At 40.0% G+C, this 16,110-nt stretch overlaps 1 protein-coding gene and 1 long non-coding RNA gene across 10 annotated transcripts in view; one reads left to right on the top strand and one right to left on the bottom strand.

The window, feature by feature from the left end:
- EPHA6 (EPH receptor A6) overlaps positions 1 to 16,110 on the top strand; it is a 938,174-nt gene that overhangs the window by 882,172 nt on the left and 39,892 nt on the right. For all 9 annotated transcript variants that reach the window (XM_070455030.1, XM_070455027.1, XM_070455034.1 and 6 more), the window contains one exon: positions 12,879 to 13,028. In XM_070455030.1, coding sequence (XP_070311131.1) covers positions 12,879 to 13,028 — 150 coding nt within the window. The remainder of the gene's footprint in view (positions 1 to 12,878; positions 13,029 to 16,110) is intronic.
- Positions 11,858 to 15,605, bottom strand: LOC110128872 (uncharacterized). The gene is made up of 3 exons (XR_002311309.2): positions 15,467 to 15,605; positions 13,344 to 13,378; positions 11,858 to 12,073 (listed from the first exon to the last, which is right to left on the bottom strand). It is a non-coding gene; the product is annotated as an uncharacterized lncRNA (long non-coding RNA).

Raw genomic sequence — 16,110 nt, 5'->3', positions numbered from 1 at the left:
ATAGATGGAAACTTCATTAAAGTATACTGGGGAAAAATTAGACAGGTAGGTGGGTAGTCTTTGGAAGAACTGGATTAAAACAAAAAGAGAGAGAGAAGTGACATAATGAAAAGTGTTACTGTCCAGAGAAGAGTAGGCATAGGATTTTTTAAATATTTATTTACTTATTCTGGCTGTGCAGTTCTTACTTGCAGCAGGAAGGATCTTCTGTCTTTGTTGTGGCACGCGGGACTTTCTTAGGTGCGGTATGTAGGATCTAGTTCCCTGACCAGGGATGGAACCCAGGCACCCTGCATTGGAAGCAGGGGGTCTTAGCCATGCTTCCCTACCAGGGAAGTCCCAGGAGTAGTATTTTTAATTGTTAGAATCAGCTGACCCATGCCTTTGCAGGAGACACTCAAAAACAGTTTTGGCTCAGTCTCTGTGAGGTTTCTGGGTCCTGATGCGCACAAGATTCATTTGAGCCCTCTCAGCGTCTCTGGCGGGTAAGGGATTTGATTCTAAATGCGATTTTGCCCCTCCTACCATCTTGCTGGGGCTTCTCCTTTGCCCTTGGACATGGGGTATCCTTTTTTTGGTGGGATCCAGCATTCTCCAGTTGACGGTTATTCATCAGCAAGATGTAGTTTTGGAATTATCATGGGAGAAGATGAGTGTATGTCCTTCTCCTCCACCATCTGTTGCCACAAAACAATTCAACAACTTCTGAACGTCTTATTACAAGGCTTACTTCCTCTCTTTTTTTGTTATTGTTGTTCTTCTTTGTCTTCACCAGACTAGCAGGGACAGTGCTCTGGAGAGACTTGTCTCCCAGAAGACTCTCTCCCATGGATTGATGGCAATCAAAGGCATTGGAATACTTTCTCCCCTGGAAATTCTCAAACACCAGCCGTGCTTCCAAACACAAAGCCTGTGTATAGGATTGTTGGTGATCTAGGGGCTGATTTTAGTCTTGGTTAGGGCGGACTTGTGATTTTACAACAGCCTCTGCAGCATTCTCATAGTGTAGAACTGTACAAAAAAGATCTTCATGACCCAGATAACAGCAGTGATGTGGTCACTCACCTAGAGCCAGACATACTGGAATGTGAAGTCAAATGGGCCTTAGGAAGCATCACTACCAACAAAGTTAGTGGGGGTGATGGAATTCCAGTTGAGTTATTTCAAATCCTAAAAGATAATGCTGTGAAAGTGCTGCACTCAATATGTCATCAAATTTGGAGAACTCAGCAGTGGCCACAGGACTGGAAAAGGTCAGTTTTCATTCCAATCCCAAAGAAAGGCAATACCAAAGACTGCTCAAACTACTGCACAATTGCTCTCATCTCACTTGCTAGCCAAGTAATGCTCAAAATTCCTCAATCCAGGCTTCAGCAGTATGTGAACCATGAACTTCCAGATATTTAAGCTGGATTTAGAAAAGGCAGAGGAACCAGAGATCAAATTGTCAACATCTGTTGGATCATTGAAAAAGCAAGAGAGTTCCAGAAAAACATCTATTTCTGCTTTATTGACTATGCCAAAGCCTTTCACTATGTGGATCACAACAAACTGTGGAAAATTCTTCAAGAGATGGAAATACCAGACCACCTGACCTGCCTCCTGAGAAATTTGTATGCAGGTCAAGAAGCAGCAGTTAGATCTGTACATGGAACAACAGACTGGTTCCAAATCAGGAAAAGAGTATATCAAGGCTGTATATTGTCACCCTGCTTATTTAACTTATATGCAGAGTGCATAATTTGAAATACCAGGCTGGATAAAGCACAAGCTGGAATCAAGATTGCCAGGAGAAATATCAATAACCTCAGATATGCAGATGACACCACCCTTATGGCAGAAAGCGAAGAAGAATTAAAGAGCCTCTTGATGAAAGTGAAAGATGAGAGTGAAAAAGTTGGCTTAAAACTCAATATTCAGAAAACTAAGATCATGGCATCCAGTCCCATCACTTCATGGCAAGTAGATGGGGAAACAGTGGAAACAGTCACAGACTTTATTTTTGGGGGGGCTCCAAAATCACTGCAGATGGTAATTGCAGCCATGAAATTAAAAGATGCTTTCTCCGTGGAAAAAAAGCTTATGACCAACCTAGACAGCATATTAAAAAGCAGAGACATTACTTTGCCAACAAAGGTCCATCTAGTCTAGGCTATGGTTTTTCCAGTAGTCATGTATGGATGTGAGAGTTGGACTATAAAGAAAGCTGAGCACCAAAGAATTGATGCTTTTGAACTGTGATGTTGGAGAAGACTCTTGAGAGTTCCTTGGACTGCAAGGAGATCCAACCTGTCCATCCTAAAGGAATTCAGTCCTGAATATTCATTGGAAGGACTGATGCTGAAGCTGAAACTTCAATACTTTGTCCACCTGATGCAAAGAACTGACTCATCTGAAAAGACCCTCATGCTGGGAAAGATTGAAGGTGTGAGGAGAAGGGGATGACAGAGGATGAGATGGTTAGATGGCATCACTGACTCAATGGACATGATTTTGAGTAAGCTCCATGAGTTGGTGATGGACAGGGAGGCCTGACATGCTGCAGTCCATGGGGTCACAAAGAGTGAGAAACGACTGAGCAACTGAACTGAACTGAGAATCAGCTATCTTCTTGAGACCTTACCATACAGTGTATTTGTAAAATCAAAATGAATGGCAATTTTTTAATTGTCTTTACTGTCAGTGGTTATCTATACTCAGATACAATGACAATTCTCATAATAATGCATGTGATTAATTCTCACACATGTTAGTAACATTTTGTCCTACTTTATCTACCTTATAGGATGGAGTAGAAAATCTAATTTAACAGATATTCCCTAGAATAGTGTCATTCACTTAATGATATAGCAACTATATTCTCATTGAAAGAGAGTACTGAGAAATAGAGGGCAATGAATTATTTTAGGGAGCAATTTAAGAGAAAACAGGTACAGGATTCTAATTCTTGAGGATGTGAATAGCCCTATAAGCATTGTTGCATTAAAGGAACAATAAAATTAGCATTCACCGAACTGTTTATTCATTTAGACAGTGAATAAAATGTGGTGCAGTTTTAAGTAGATGGAATGAGAAGAGAAGAATCAGAAAGTCTTTCTATAGTTAAGAATTTTTTTAGAGAGTAAAAACGCTGATGGGTTAGGGATCATGTTTGTTTGAAGTCATTTCTCAGCTGTCCCTACTTCTCATGAAAGACATTGTGTTAAGTAAATTTCAGCAGTCGATAGTTGTTTCATAATCAGAACAGGGAGATTGAGTTAAAATTAGAGCAGAGTCAGGGCAATAGCAATGCGTACAGGAGCCAGAAGGACAAAGGAAATAGGTCAAGTGTGTCTGATGAAAGACGGTAAAACAGTAGAGTGGATTGGGGGTGCTCAGCAGAGTCCATGGTCTGTCTAAAGGCGTTTGGATTCACTTAAAAAAAAAGAACATATCCATGGAAAACCTAATTGCAGACCTGTTTCAGTCCAAGGTCAAACAGTTGGTGAGTTCTAGATTGTTAAAACCCATGAGCCTGAGACCTCAGTGGACACCCACATCGAAACAAGACAACTGTTAAGAAGTCTTTGTTTAATATCGTATATTAGCACACATTTATGGAATCTAGGAAAACGGTACCAATGAACCTATTTGCATGGCGGGAATAGACACAAGGACATAGAGAACAGACTTCGGCCACAGCAGGGGAAGGAGAGGTTGGGACAAATTGGGAGAATAGTGGTGAAACAGACATATTACCATATGTAAAACAGATAGCTAATGGAAACTGCTAAATAACACAGGGAGCTCATTGAGGTACTCTGTGACCTACAGGGGTATGGATGAGGTAGGGTGGAGGAGAGGTTCAAGATGGAGGGGACATATGTATATTTATAGCTGATTCATATTGTTGTATGGGAGAAGCCAACACAAAATTGTAAAGCAACAATCGTCCAATTAAAAATGTTTTTTTAATCTTTGTTTTATATAAAAATATAAAAATGGTTTATTTCATCTATTTGTGGCCTAAAACAGTGCTCATTACCATGTATTTCTACAGTAATTATTATCCTATAAAAACTGGTTATTATTAATCAATGACTTACATTTTTAAAATACTATGCCAAAAAGAGTCTTTTGCTTATAGCTAAAGTATCTCGGTCTGACATCTGTGAATCCCATGATACTTATGTGAAGTCTTGTGTGGCTGTATCTACATGCACGTTTTTTAGGGAAAAGGTTTATAACTCATCCAGTGGGCCACAACCCTACAGGTAGAAGACAGACGCCCAGAAAAAGGAAAGAAATCCACAATCATTATCAGGTAGGTCCATCTGTAGGCAGAGATCTGACTGCCAGCATTCAGTCATAGATAATGTTCTTCGATGACAGAATTCTACCTATGAAAGAATAAGAGGAATAAGACGTGTCTTCAGTCTTGGAAGGGCACTAGTGGGGCAACAGCAGGAACACAGACATAGGACCAAACTCATTGGACCAAGATGCACAGATTTCCTCAAAGTGGACAGGACAAGGTCTAAATGATAAGAACTGAGCCAGAGCCTGTCCATCAATAGAATTGGTGCTTCTGGTTTGAGAAGATCACCCTGGGTACTGTATTGGGTGAGGTCAGTGACACTCAGATGAGTAAACCGGGATGCTAGTCTGCACTAGAAGCCAAACAGATCCAAAGTAAGACAGATTTTAAATACATAAATTAAGGAGACAGATAACATTTGCTGAGTGCCTATCATGTGTTGACAGCTAAGAGATGCTCCTGTGTGCGATCGCATTTAATTCCCTTAATAAATGATACCTAGAAGCCAAAACTGGAGAAGTTTTCTCCTTTACAAAAGAATTCACAACATTGCAGTCCTCAGCATTTTTTCAGGGAAGGACAGATACTAATTTCAATGGAGGAAAGGGCATACCCCTCTGAGAGGGAGTGGGGATGTCATTTTAAAAACTTGCACTAGATAATATTTGTGCACCATAATGTTTTAATTTGTTGATTTGGGGATACAAACGACAAAGAGATGCTCAGAGATGGGTTTATCTCTCAAAATCAGTAATTCTCTAGAGAAAGAATATCCCCTTAGTGAAAGTTGTTTATATAACTACTCTGTTGTGACATCTCTCTGTGATTTGCTATAACTTCCCAGGACAACATAACAGATTAAGGCAGAAGGCCCAAAGTGCTGATTTCCCACCAATGCTCTCCAAACCAGACCATTCTGCCACAGATAATCCCACTGACAAAATTGTAAAGTGATCTTTCAGGAAACACATTAATGCCCTCTTCAATAAGCTTTCTTATAATGAGTTTTCTAAATAACTAATGGTTACTCATTAACAGATTAACAGTGTTTTAACCTATTAAAATAAATAACTAATGGTTACTCATTTTCAGGATTTTAACTTTCTATAAAGATTTAAAAATATAGGGGAAAAAGGCAATATTATCTAGCCTATGCTTTCCTAAAATGTATTCATCATGATTTTACTTTCTTAAAAAGTGGTTATTTTAACTCTTCCTTACCACTTGAGATGATCACTGTGACCACTGGCCTGAGAAATACAAGAGTGCCCTTGTCTTCTTTGCTATCTGTCATCAGGCTCTCTGTTCACACAGTTTATCTATCAACTCATATGGCCTATCTCCTTACAATTTATTCAGAGCTGAGACACTGGAGGCAAATATTAAAATCATCATATTTTACTGTTTATGATCATTAAATCGAGTCCCCTCATTTTGCATATCAAAAATAAAAGACTAGGAGTGAAGACTTGCCCATGGCCACACAATGGGTTATGATAGAGCTGAATCTCACTTAGACTCTGCAGCTCATGTGGAAAAACATTAGTCAAAATTGTGATTAAAAATTCCTTAAACTAATCTTTTAAGCATGGTATCTATGTTTTCTGTACTATAATTTTTATACTCCTTGGAGTTTGGGTACTACAGAGACAGATTGAGGAAATAAGAAAAGGAAAGTCTGCAGGCAAGTTGGTGTCTATTCAAGCCATTTGCTTTTAAGATAACCATCAAATCCAATGAATGAGAAATGGGAGATTTTTATTGTGTTTTCTTTCTCAATGGAATTTTTCCATTTGGTTTTAGTATTAAGCCTCTATAACATTATGTTACTATATTTCAATTGATTGTTCTCTCTGCTGAAGATTAGAGGATTAGGTTTTAAAACTCAGATGTGAGTTAAATACAACTATAATATCAATGCAATTCCATGAGGGGTATAGAGTGTCCAGATACACAGGGCTCCTGGTGCCACCTTTAGCACTTTTTCCTGCTACAGTCCCTCTACCTAGTTATTACAAATCAAGCTCTGGATATGACTTGAGAAAACAGAAAAAAGGGTTTGCCAACAAACTTTTCAGTAGTGATATGCAGTTTGTTTCCTTCCTGTTTCTCCTTTGTTCTGTAGTGATTAAGTTTGCTGCAAAAGGGAGGTATTAGTAAATGAGAAGGCTTTTGAGCTACATTCAGTCATTTTGATTAGCATCTTCGGTAACTTCTTTTTCTCTCATAAACATATGGCAAAGCAACATGCACTGTTCCAATGATTGTGATTTCAAGTCTAAAGTACTATTTGTTTATTCTTGAAACCTGAAACAAACATCTGGTGGTTAATGCTTTGCGAAAAAAAGCACCTTAGTGCATTACCTCTGTATGATTCAAGATCATGGGCAAAAATATTATAAGCAGATGAGATTAAGCCACAGGAGTTTGTTGGTCCATTCAATTTACAAAAAAAAAATTTAAGAACTAAACTTTGTTTCCTCTAAAGTAGGAAAGGCAGTAGAGACGGTGCAATAATCTTAAGGACCACTTCCTTCCTGCCTCATCTTGTACTTTATATAAAGAGTGTATCTAGTATAGATCCTCTCATTAGAAAAAGAAAGATTTGAATGTTTTCTTATAACCATCCCTTAGATGCTCAAAATCATTGGCAAACTGACAGTGCAGTTTGTGTATACTCTCGGGTTCATGTTACCATGCATTTTTTGTCAACGAGAATGGTATCTCCAACACTAAAACTTCTTTGCCAATTTGTTTTAATACTTCATATTTTAAGGTTTATTCTAGCTCACCCTTTCTATTGCAGTATGACACCTGGAATAAAATTTGAAATGAAGATGTACTGTCCTTTGCATTGTTGCTCATCTTAGGGGAAAAATTGGTTATTTTAAATATATTAGTATATTTAGCATATTAGTATATTTTTTCAGTGTTTTTGTCTGTTAAGGCTACCATAGCAAATACGACAGGCTGGACAGCTCAAATAATAGAAATTAATTTTCCATAGTTATGGAGGTTGGACATCCAAATTCAAGGTACTGGCAGTTTTGGCTTCTCCTGAGACCTTTCTCCTTGGCTTGCAGGTGGTCAGCTTCTTGCTGTGTCCTCACATGGCCTATCTCCCGTGCCTGTACACCTCTGGTGTGTCTTCCTCTTGTAGTAAGGACACGAGTCATGTTGGATTAGGACCCACCTTCCTGATCTCATTTACATTTATTACCTCTTCAGAGGCCCTAGCTCCAGATTACAGTCACATTAAGGGTTAGTGCTTCCACATATGAATTCTGGAGGAACACAATTCTGTCCATAATGTGTAGCAATGCTTATTAATCAAATATTCTGTAATATCTTCCCCTTGAGAAAAAAATAAAATCTTAGGAAGGAAAGTGCTAAAATTATCATTTATATGTGTTATCAAGTTACAGGAAGTATAAATTTATATGTGACTCCTTTATATGAGGTGTCATTTATAAGTGAAAGCACATAAAATAACCCTTAACTCCATTTTTCAACCTGTCTCAATAGAACTCACAAATATTTAGTAAAAAAAAACAACCCAGCACACTAGCAAGTCACAGTCCCACACACTATTTGCCAGGAGAGACCAAGAAATAACCAGAATCAGAAATTCTGGGTGGGGCTGCTGCTCATGCCTCTCTGTTCTGAGGTCAGATCTACAGATTGTTAACTTATTCTCTGGGAAGTGTGGATTCTATATTTGAAAGCAACCTGAACCCTACTTAAGTGGCTTCAAAAAGCACAGCCACAAGCCTGAGGAGCTTCAGCCACAGCACAATAAAACAAAGGCTGCTGCAGTGTTGGCACATGAATACAAGTTGGGGTAACCTTGTCCCTTCCTAAGGTGTAGACCACCTAGTTTTTTCAGAACACCGTGTTCTGTCAGATCATTTACAATGTTCCCATTTCTTAATTTTTTTAATTCCCTTTGGTTAAGGGTTGCCACATGTAGTGAATAAAAGGTGGCTCCGAAGGTAAAGAATATGCCTGCAATGCAGGAAACCTGGGTTCCATCCCTGGGTAAGAAAGATCCCTTGGAGAAGGGAATGGCTACCCACTCCAGTATTCCTGTCTGGAGAATCCCCATGAATAGAGGAGCCTGGCAGGCTACAGTCCATGGGGTTGCAACGAGTCAGACACAGCTGAGCAACTAACACTAAGAAAAATATAAGATGCCCAGTTAAATTTGAATTGCAGGTAAACAATGAATATGTGCGTGCATGGTCAGTCACTTCAGTCGTGTCCGACTCTTTGTGACCCTGTGGACTGTAGCCCGCCAGGCTCCTCTGTCCATGGGATTCTCCAGGCAAGAATACTGGAGTGGGTTGCCATGTCCTCTTCTAGCTTCCTGGGAAGCCAGCCCAGGGATTAAACCAGCATCTCCTGTGGTTCCTGCATTGCAGGCAGAGTCTTTATTGCTGGGCCACCAGGGAAGCCCAAACAATGCATATATTTTTACTATAAATATGTCTCAGGTGATATTTGGGACATACTTATACAAAAAAAAAATTCCTTCATGGGACATACTGATATCAAACAGAAGTATTTGTTATCTTAAATTCAAGTTTAACTGTGGGTCCTCTATTTTATCTGGCAACTCTACTTAACAAGAATGAATCCTCCTCTTGCATCTTTCTTCCTGGACTCACCACCCTCTTAAACTTCTATCACCAACTTTGTATATTTAATTTCCTACTCTTAATTTGCCACTGCCCCCAAGGGTGAAAACCCCATTTCAGGCTCCCTTGCATGATACTAATTTGATATATGGTTATAGATTGTTGTTGTTTCATTGTTGTCCAATTCATTTGAGACCCTATGGGCTACAGTCCACGGGCTCATAAAGAGTCAGACACAACTGCGTGACTAAGCATAGCCCAGCATGGATGGTAGACCAGGCTCTGTACATGGGATTCTCCAGGTGAGAATACTGGAGCGGGTTGCCATTTCCATCTCCGTGGGATCTTCTTGACCCAGGGATGGAACTCAGGTCTCCTACATTGGCACTCAGAGTTAAAACATTAGTTTGATCCACTTTTTCCCCCATGCTGAAATATTTACATCTTTATACCAGTGCCCCATAATACTACTTTGATCACATGAGCTAATACTGTGTGCTTAATAACACGGGAAAGAATCTCTAAGCCTCTAAATCTCGAAACCCTGAGCTCAGTCAGCTCACCTGTAAAATAAAAGGACTGAATCAAGGTATTTTCCCCCAAGGCTCCTTTAAACAGTTCCTTGCCACAGGTCTTTAAAATGCAGATTCTGTTAATGCTCTCATTAGCCTTGTGAGACCTAATTATTACTATTTCTGGTGAACCTCTCTTCTCTTCAAGTAAGTAGTGTTTCAGTCAGTTCAGTTAAGTCACTCAGTCGTGTCCGACTCTTGGCGATGCCATGGACTGCAGCATAGCAGGCCTCCCTATCCATCACGAACTCCTGGAGCTTATTCAAACTCATGTCCATCGAGGCGGTGATGCCGTCCAACCATCTCATCCTCTGTTGTCCCCTTCTCCTCCAGCCTTCAATTTTTCCCATCATCAGGGTGTTTTCCAATGACTCAGTTCTTCGCATCAGGTGGCCAAAGTATTGGAGTTTCGTATCTTCAACATCAGTCCTTCCAATGAATATTCAGGACCGATTTCCTTTAGGATGGACTGGTTGGATCTCCTTGCCATCCAAGGGTCAAGAGTCCTCCACCACCACAGTTCAAAAGCATCAGTTCTTCAGCACTCAGCTTTCTTTTTGGTCCAACTCTCACATCCATACATGACTACTGGAAAAATCATAGCTTTGACTAGATGGACCTTTGTTGGCAAAGTAATGTCTCTGCTTTTTAATATGCTGTCTAGGTTGGCCATAGCTTTTTTCCACGGAGAAAGCATCTTTTAATTTCATGGCTGCAGTCACCATCTACAGTGATTTTGGAGCCCCCCAAATAAAGTCTGTGACTGTTTCCATTGTTTCCTCTTCTATTTTCCATGAAGTGATGGGACCAGATGCCATGATCTTAGTTTTCTGAATATTGAGTTTTAAGTCAACTTTTTCACTCTTGTATTTCAGTTTCATCAAGAGGCTCTTTAATTCTTCTTTGCTTTCTGCCATAAGGGTGGTGTCATCTGCATATCTGAGCTTATTGATATTTCTTCTGGCAATCAGTTCTAGCTTGTGCTTCATTCAGCCTGGTATTTCAAATGATGTTCTCTGCATATGAGTTGAATAAGCAGGGTGACAATATACAGTCTTGACATAATCCTTTTCCTATTTGGAACCAGTCTGTTGTTCCATGTATAGATCTGTTGCTTCTTGACCTGCATACAGATTTCTCAGGAGGTAGATAAGGTAGTCTGGTATTCCCATGTCTTGAAGAATCTTCCAGTTTGTTGTGATCCATGCAGTCAAAGGCTTTGGCGTAGTCAATAAAGCAGAAAGGGATGTTTTTCTGGAACTCTCTTGCTATTTCAGTGATCCAGCAGATGTTTACAGTTTGATCTCTGGTTCCTCTGCCTTTTCTAAATCCAGCTTAAACATCTGGAAGCTCATGGGTCACATATTGTTGAAGCCTGGCTTGGAGAATTTTAAGCATTATTTTGCTAGCATGTGAGATGAGAGCAATTGTGCAATAGTTTGAGCAGTCTTTGGCATTGCCTTTCTTTGGGATTAGAATGAAAACTGACCTTTTCCAGTCCTGTGGTCACTGCTGAGTTTTCAAAATTTGCTGACATATTGAGTGCAGCACTTTCACAGCATCATCTTTTAGGATTTGAAATAGCTCAACTGGAATTCCACCACCTCCACTAACTTTGTTCATCAAAACATGTCTATTATCTAGTGATGCTTCTTAAGGCCCACCTGACTTTGCATTCAAGTATGTCTGGCTCTAGGTGAGTGATCACACCATCTTGGTTATCTGGGTCATTAAGATCTTTTTTATGTAGTTCGTCTGTGTATTGTTGCCACCTCTTCTTAATATCTTCTGCTTCTGTTACCATACCATTTCTGTCCTTTATTGTGCCCCTCTTTGCATGAAATGTTCCCTTGGCATCTCTAATTTTCTTGAAGAGATTCCTAGTCTTTCCCATTCTATTGTTTTCCTCTATTTCTTTGCACTGATCACTGAGGAAGGCTTTCTCCTCTCTCCTTGCTAAGTAGTGTATAGATTACTTAAATAAGTAATGTTGTGATTACTCAATTAACGTCTTCCTCTTTAAAGCTGCTCACTCTAAATTTCTCAAGGGCCAGAGAATCCGCCCTTTATTTCCCTCCAGCCCACTCACCCTAATACCAGACTTTGAGCACAATGGGTGACCATATGATGTGATTATGAAAGTGCTGATAATGATGAAACAATTCTATTCGGGCGGGTTTTCTTTTCTTTTCTTTTTTCATTTATTTTTATTAGTTGGAAGCTAATTACTTTACAATACTTTAGTGGTTTTTGCCATACATTGACATGAATCAGCCATGGATTTACATGTGTTCCGCATCCCGATGGGGGGGCCCCCCCCCCCCCCCCCCCGCATCCAGCCTGGGCTGGCGATCTGTTTCACACTTGATAACATACATGTTTCAATGCTGTTCTCTCAGATCATCCCACCCTCGCCTTCTCCCATGACGTCCTGACTACCATTCCTTTCTTGGGAACTGGAGCCCCCTCTGCGGGGTCGGGGACCGCCGTCTGGGAGCCGCTCCTTGTTCTCTTCCGCCATCTAGTGGTGCCAGGCTTGCTCTCCTCGCTCCACTTGCTGTTCAGAGCTGCAAAGATTTCAGATCGTAAATCAAATGGATGAATCGTTTTATTCTTGTCATTACAGTAAAAAGGACTTATAGCGTGTTTCTAGAGATAAAAATGTAATTTTTTGATTAAAAAATAAGTATAACACAATAAAAGACTTTAATACCTGCACAGTATAGATTAAATTCATGTAATTTAATCTCTTTAATATGTTCCAATGTTAACTTAAAGACAAAAGTACAAAAATATAAACTAGGCTAAGGAGTTCTGAGGAAAGATTATCTTTCTCACGGGCTTCTGTATAATGTTCATGGATTTTTAAATTTCAAATAAAAGTGATCTAAGCAGATAAAAAAATGAAAGGAAAAGGAAATAAAGTTCTGATAGACCTTAAATTGTTTAGAGAGAGAAATCTCAGCTCTTTATTTAACCATTTGACTTCAATTAAGTTAGAACTTATTATCATTATTATTTATACATGCAATACAATGTTTAATGAATGTTGAATTCTGTTTTAATGTTCTATAATGTAGAACTTTCTTCAGATGGCATAATAGTGAATTTAATTGTGTGATTCAGAAAAGTGAAAATAAATTTCTCTAATGAATGAAACAAAATATTTCTGAAGTGTGACTTATTTCCCATTAAAACTTTTATTTCTGACATTTTAACATCATTCTGGTTTTAGTTTTCTTTTTATTTAAAATGCCCATGCTATCATGCAGTGTTTAGGTTTTTCTAATAAAAACGTATTTAATTGCAGTGCCACTTCAACCTTTAATGCACTTGTGACCCAGCTGTAAAAATCTCCAATTTGTTTTCCAGGGTGGGAAAATTCCCATAAGGTGGACAGCCCCAGAAGCTATCGCCTACAGAAAGTTCTCCTCGGCAAGTGATGCATGGAGCTATGGCATTGTCATGTGGGAAGTCATGTCCTATGGAGAGAGACCTTACTGGGAGATGTCTAACCAAGATGTAAGTGCCATCCGTGGTTAAACCGCCCCTTTGAGTGCAGACACATTATCACTGAGGAAGAAACACACCCTTTGTCCTCACTCAGACTAGCCCTTGTCTTCCTGAGAGTTGTCCAGGGTTTGTGGCTGAAGTTGAGTCGCCTTTCACTCTGAGCTGTGATTGGTGTGGTAAGGGCCAGCTGATGGGCTTTGTCACGGAAGTACCTATCCATGTCTTACATCTAATACTTAACACACACATGTGGTTCTAAGGCAACCTGACTGTGCTAGGCAACAGCCTTGCCCTACAAGTGTCAAAAAACAGAATAATGTTTACCTTTCATTTCTTCCTTAGGGCAATTTAATGTAGCACTGTAAAGAGCAAATTAGGAGAAAATTTAGCAGAAAAAATTAAATGCTTTCAGGCAATGTGTTATCAATACATCATCTAATACTATGGTTCTTTGGAGATACATGACCCTTTTTGCGATCTATTTTATCTGTAAAAGTTACCTTGGTGGCTATAGAATATTATAGAAGAGGGTAGTTACCACACATTTGATCTCTATGGACTGTTGGAAGTGATAGAGACAGTAGTCAGAATATGCTAGAATCCTGACAATGCAAGTGAATGTGCTATCAGATCTGCAGATACCTTTTCATACCCCACTCCCTCAGCCCAGAATCCAGATGCTGTCCACTCACCTGCCTTCCTCAAAGTATCTAACAGTTTCTGAGACAGTGGTAATGGAAAGTCAACTCTGGTGGGATTCTGAATGTTCACAGATGGAAACAGAGACTGCGTGGGTATGGATTTTTTAGAAAATCCATAAACATAGTCAACTCTTGTCACATCTCTTCTGTTTTTTCCATTCAACTGCTTGAGCCTCACCTCCACACCTCATACTCATTATCCCATCCCAACCTCAAGCAGTCCAAATATCTTAAGGGTTTGTTCAGTGATGGAGAAAGGTTAATCTTTTTGAATGCTGGACACCAAGACGACTGGGTTTTGGTTAGCTCACCATGACTTTAGTTTCTTCCTGACTTGGAGTGTTAATTCCAAAGCTGAGTGCCTGCTCTTGTGCCTACTGACTCCGGAGAATGCCAGGTCCAGAACCTACATGTAGCAGGTTCAAGGTCATCAAACGCTGTGCAACCATGCTCTTTAAAGCCCTTCATAAAAACACAAAGCCAGGTGGCTTAGTCCTGCAGAGCATTTTCCCTTAAGTACAGACTGTGCCATGACCAGCAAACTTTGATACACTCATACACTCCCAATATTTAAACTTTACTGTCCTTAAAGGAATTTTATTTGAAGGACCCTGTTGCTCTTTTCTGCCTCTGGGCCTTGTTTGGAGCAACTTGTGTCCAGCTCTGCTTCTTAAAATTGAATCCCAAGAGCAGAAATTCATCCCTTCACTCCCAGAAGAACTCATCTTTTTTAACCAGCTATCCAAGGTAACAGACGCCCTGGATTCAGTCACCTACTTCATAGCTCCTTCATAGCTTCATGGATTCATAGCTCCTACTCTACTCTTAACCCATGATAATGCTTGCCTGCTTGTCCTACTGTGACATGACTAAAATAGGCCATTCAAGCAAATCTCTAAAATAAAAAGTCCTCCTCCAGATGAATGAACATATTCACTGCACAGAAGAGCCCTCAGTTCAAGTACCTTCCTTAACTGGTGTTCCACATAGTCCTTGTCTTAACCAGTTCTCTGTCAGACTTAAAATAAAAAATTGCCTAACTCAGAGGACTCCAAACTTTACTAATAATATACCCTTGCCAGTAAAAAGTTCTTGAGCATTCACAACTGACATATGTGTATTTATCTGCACATTATATACAAGTACTACTGTACTAATACATTCATTTTTTGTTTAAAAAGTAATTTGTTGAGTATCTTCTCAGGAAGTAGAGATACAAGGGAAAACAAATTGGATTGAACTTTTATGAAACTGAGGTTTAGGGAGGTGACATGATGTCCCTAGAATCACATAGTAAGTGCTTTGACAGTGATACTAAACAACAATTCTAATAACCTTCTAGAAGTCATGGGCAAGGAGGAGGAAAGAGGAAATAACTGCCTCTTTCATGGTGTTTTAGTTTACGTCCATAGGCCAGTGATTTCTTGCCCTCATTGAGTTTATAGTCTAGCAAGAGGGAAACAGACTTTGCACAACGTAAATCAGTAAAATATGTTAAATATATAAATATATTGCCAAATATAGTTGTAAAAGTCATCCCATTTTGGTCATAAAAGTCATAGTCATTCTTATTGCTGCTCTGCTGCTGCTAAGTCACTTCAGTCGTGTCCGACTCTGTGCAACCCCATAGACGGCAGCCCATCAGGCTCCCCCGTTCCTGGGATTTTCCAGGCAAGAGTACTGGAGTGGGGTGCCACTGCCTTCTCCGGTCATTCTTATTAGACATGAATAAATAGTCTTTCTTACAGTAAGATGGGGCTTCCCAGGTTGCACAGTGCTTAAAATCATGCCTGCCAATACGAGGGATGCAAGAGACTCGAGTTCAATCCCTGGGTCAGAAAGATCCTCTGGAAAAGGAAATGACAACCCACTCCATTATTCTTACCTAGAAAATTCCATGGACAGAGGAGCCTGGCGGGCTTCAGACCATGATGTCACAAAGAGTCGAATGCGACCGAGTTTACGCATGCGCACGCGCACACACATCCGCGCACGCACGCACGCACGCACTAGGATAAGACAAACATAAAGAGAAGTTCTGTTATTTTTCTGTTATTTTCTGGATTATCATTTTACCACACGGGGTACTTTGTACCACCAGTTTGGTAACCACAACCCCCATTCAGTTCAGTTCAGTTCAGTCGCTCAGTCGTGTCCCACCCTCTGTGACCCCATGAACCGCAGCACGCCAGGCCTCCCTGTCCATCACCAACTCCCAGAGCTTACTCAGGCTCACGTCCATCGAGTCGGTGATGCCATCCAGCCATCTCATCCTCTGTCGCCCCCTTCTCCTCCTGCCCCCCATCCCTCCCAGCTAAAACAACCGCCCTTAGGTAGACTGTAATTCAGCCATGAAAATGCCTCAGTTTCATGACCAACCAATATAATAA

This window comes from Odocoileus virginianus, chromosome 25, assembly GCF_023699985.2.
Source record: "Odocoileus virginianus isolate 20LAN1187 ecotype Illinois chromosome 25, Ovbor_1.2, whole genome shotgun sequence".
In the NCBI taxonomy this organism is placed as follows: Eukaryota; Metazoa; Chordata; class Mammalia; order Artiodactyla; family Cervidae; genus Odocoileus; species Odocoileus virginianus.
Note: the sequence above shows the minus strand (reverse complement) of the source record. Positions and strands in the feature narration are given on the sequence as shown.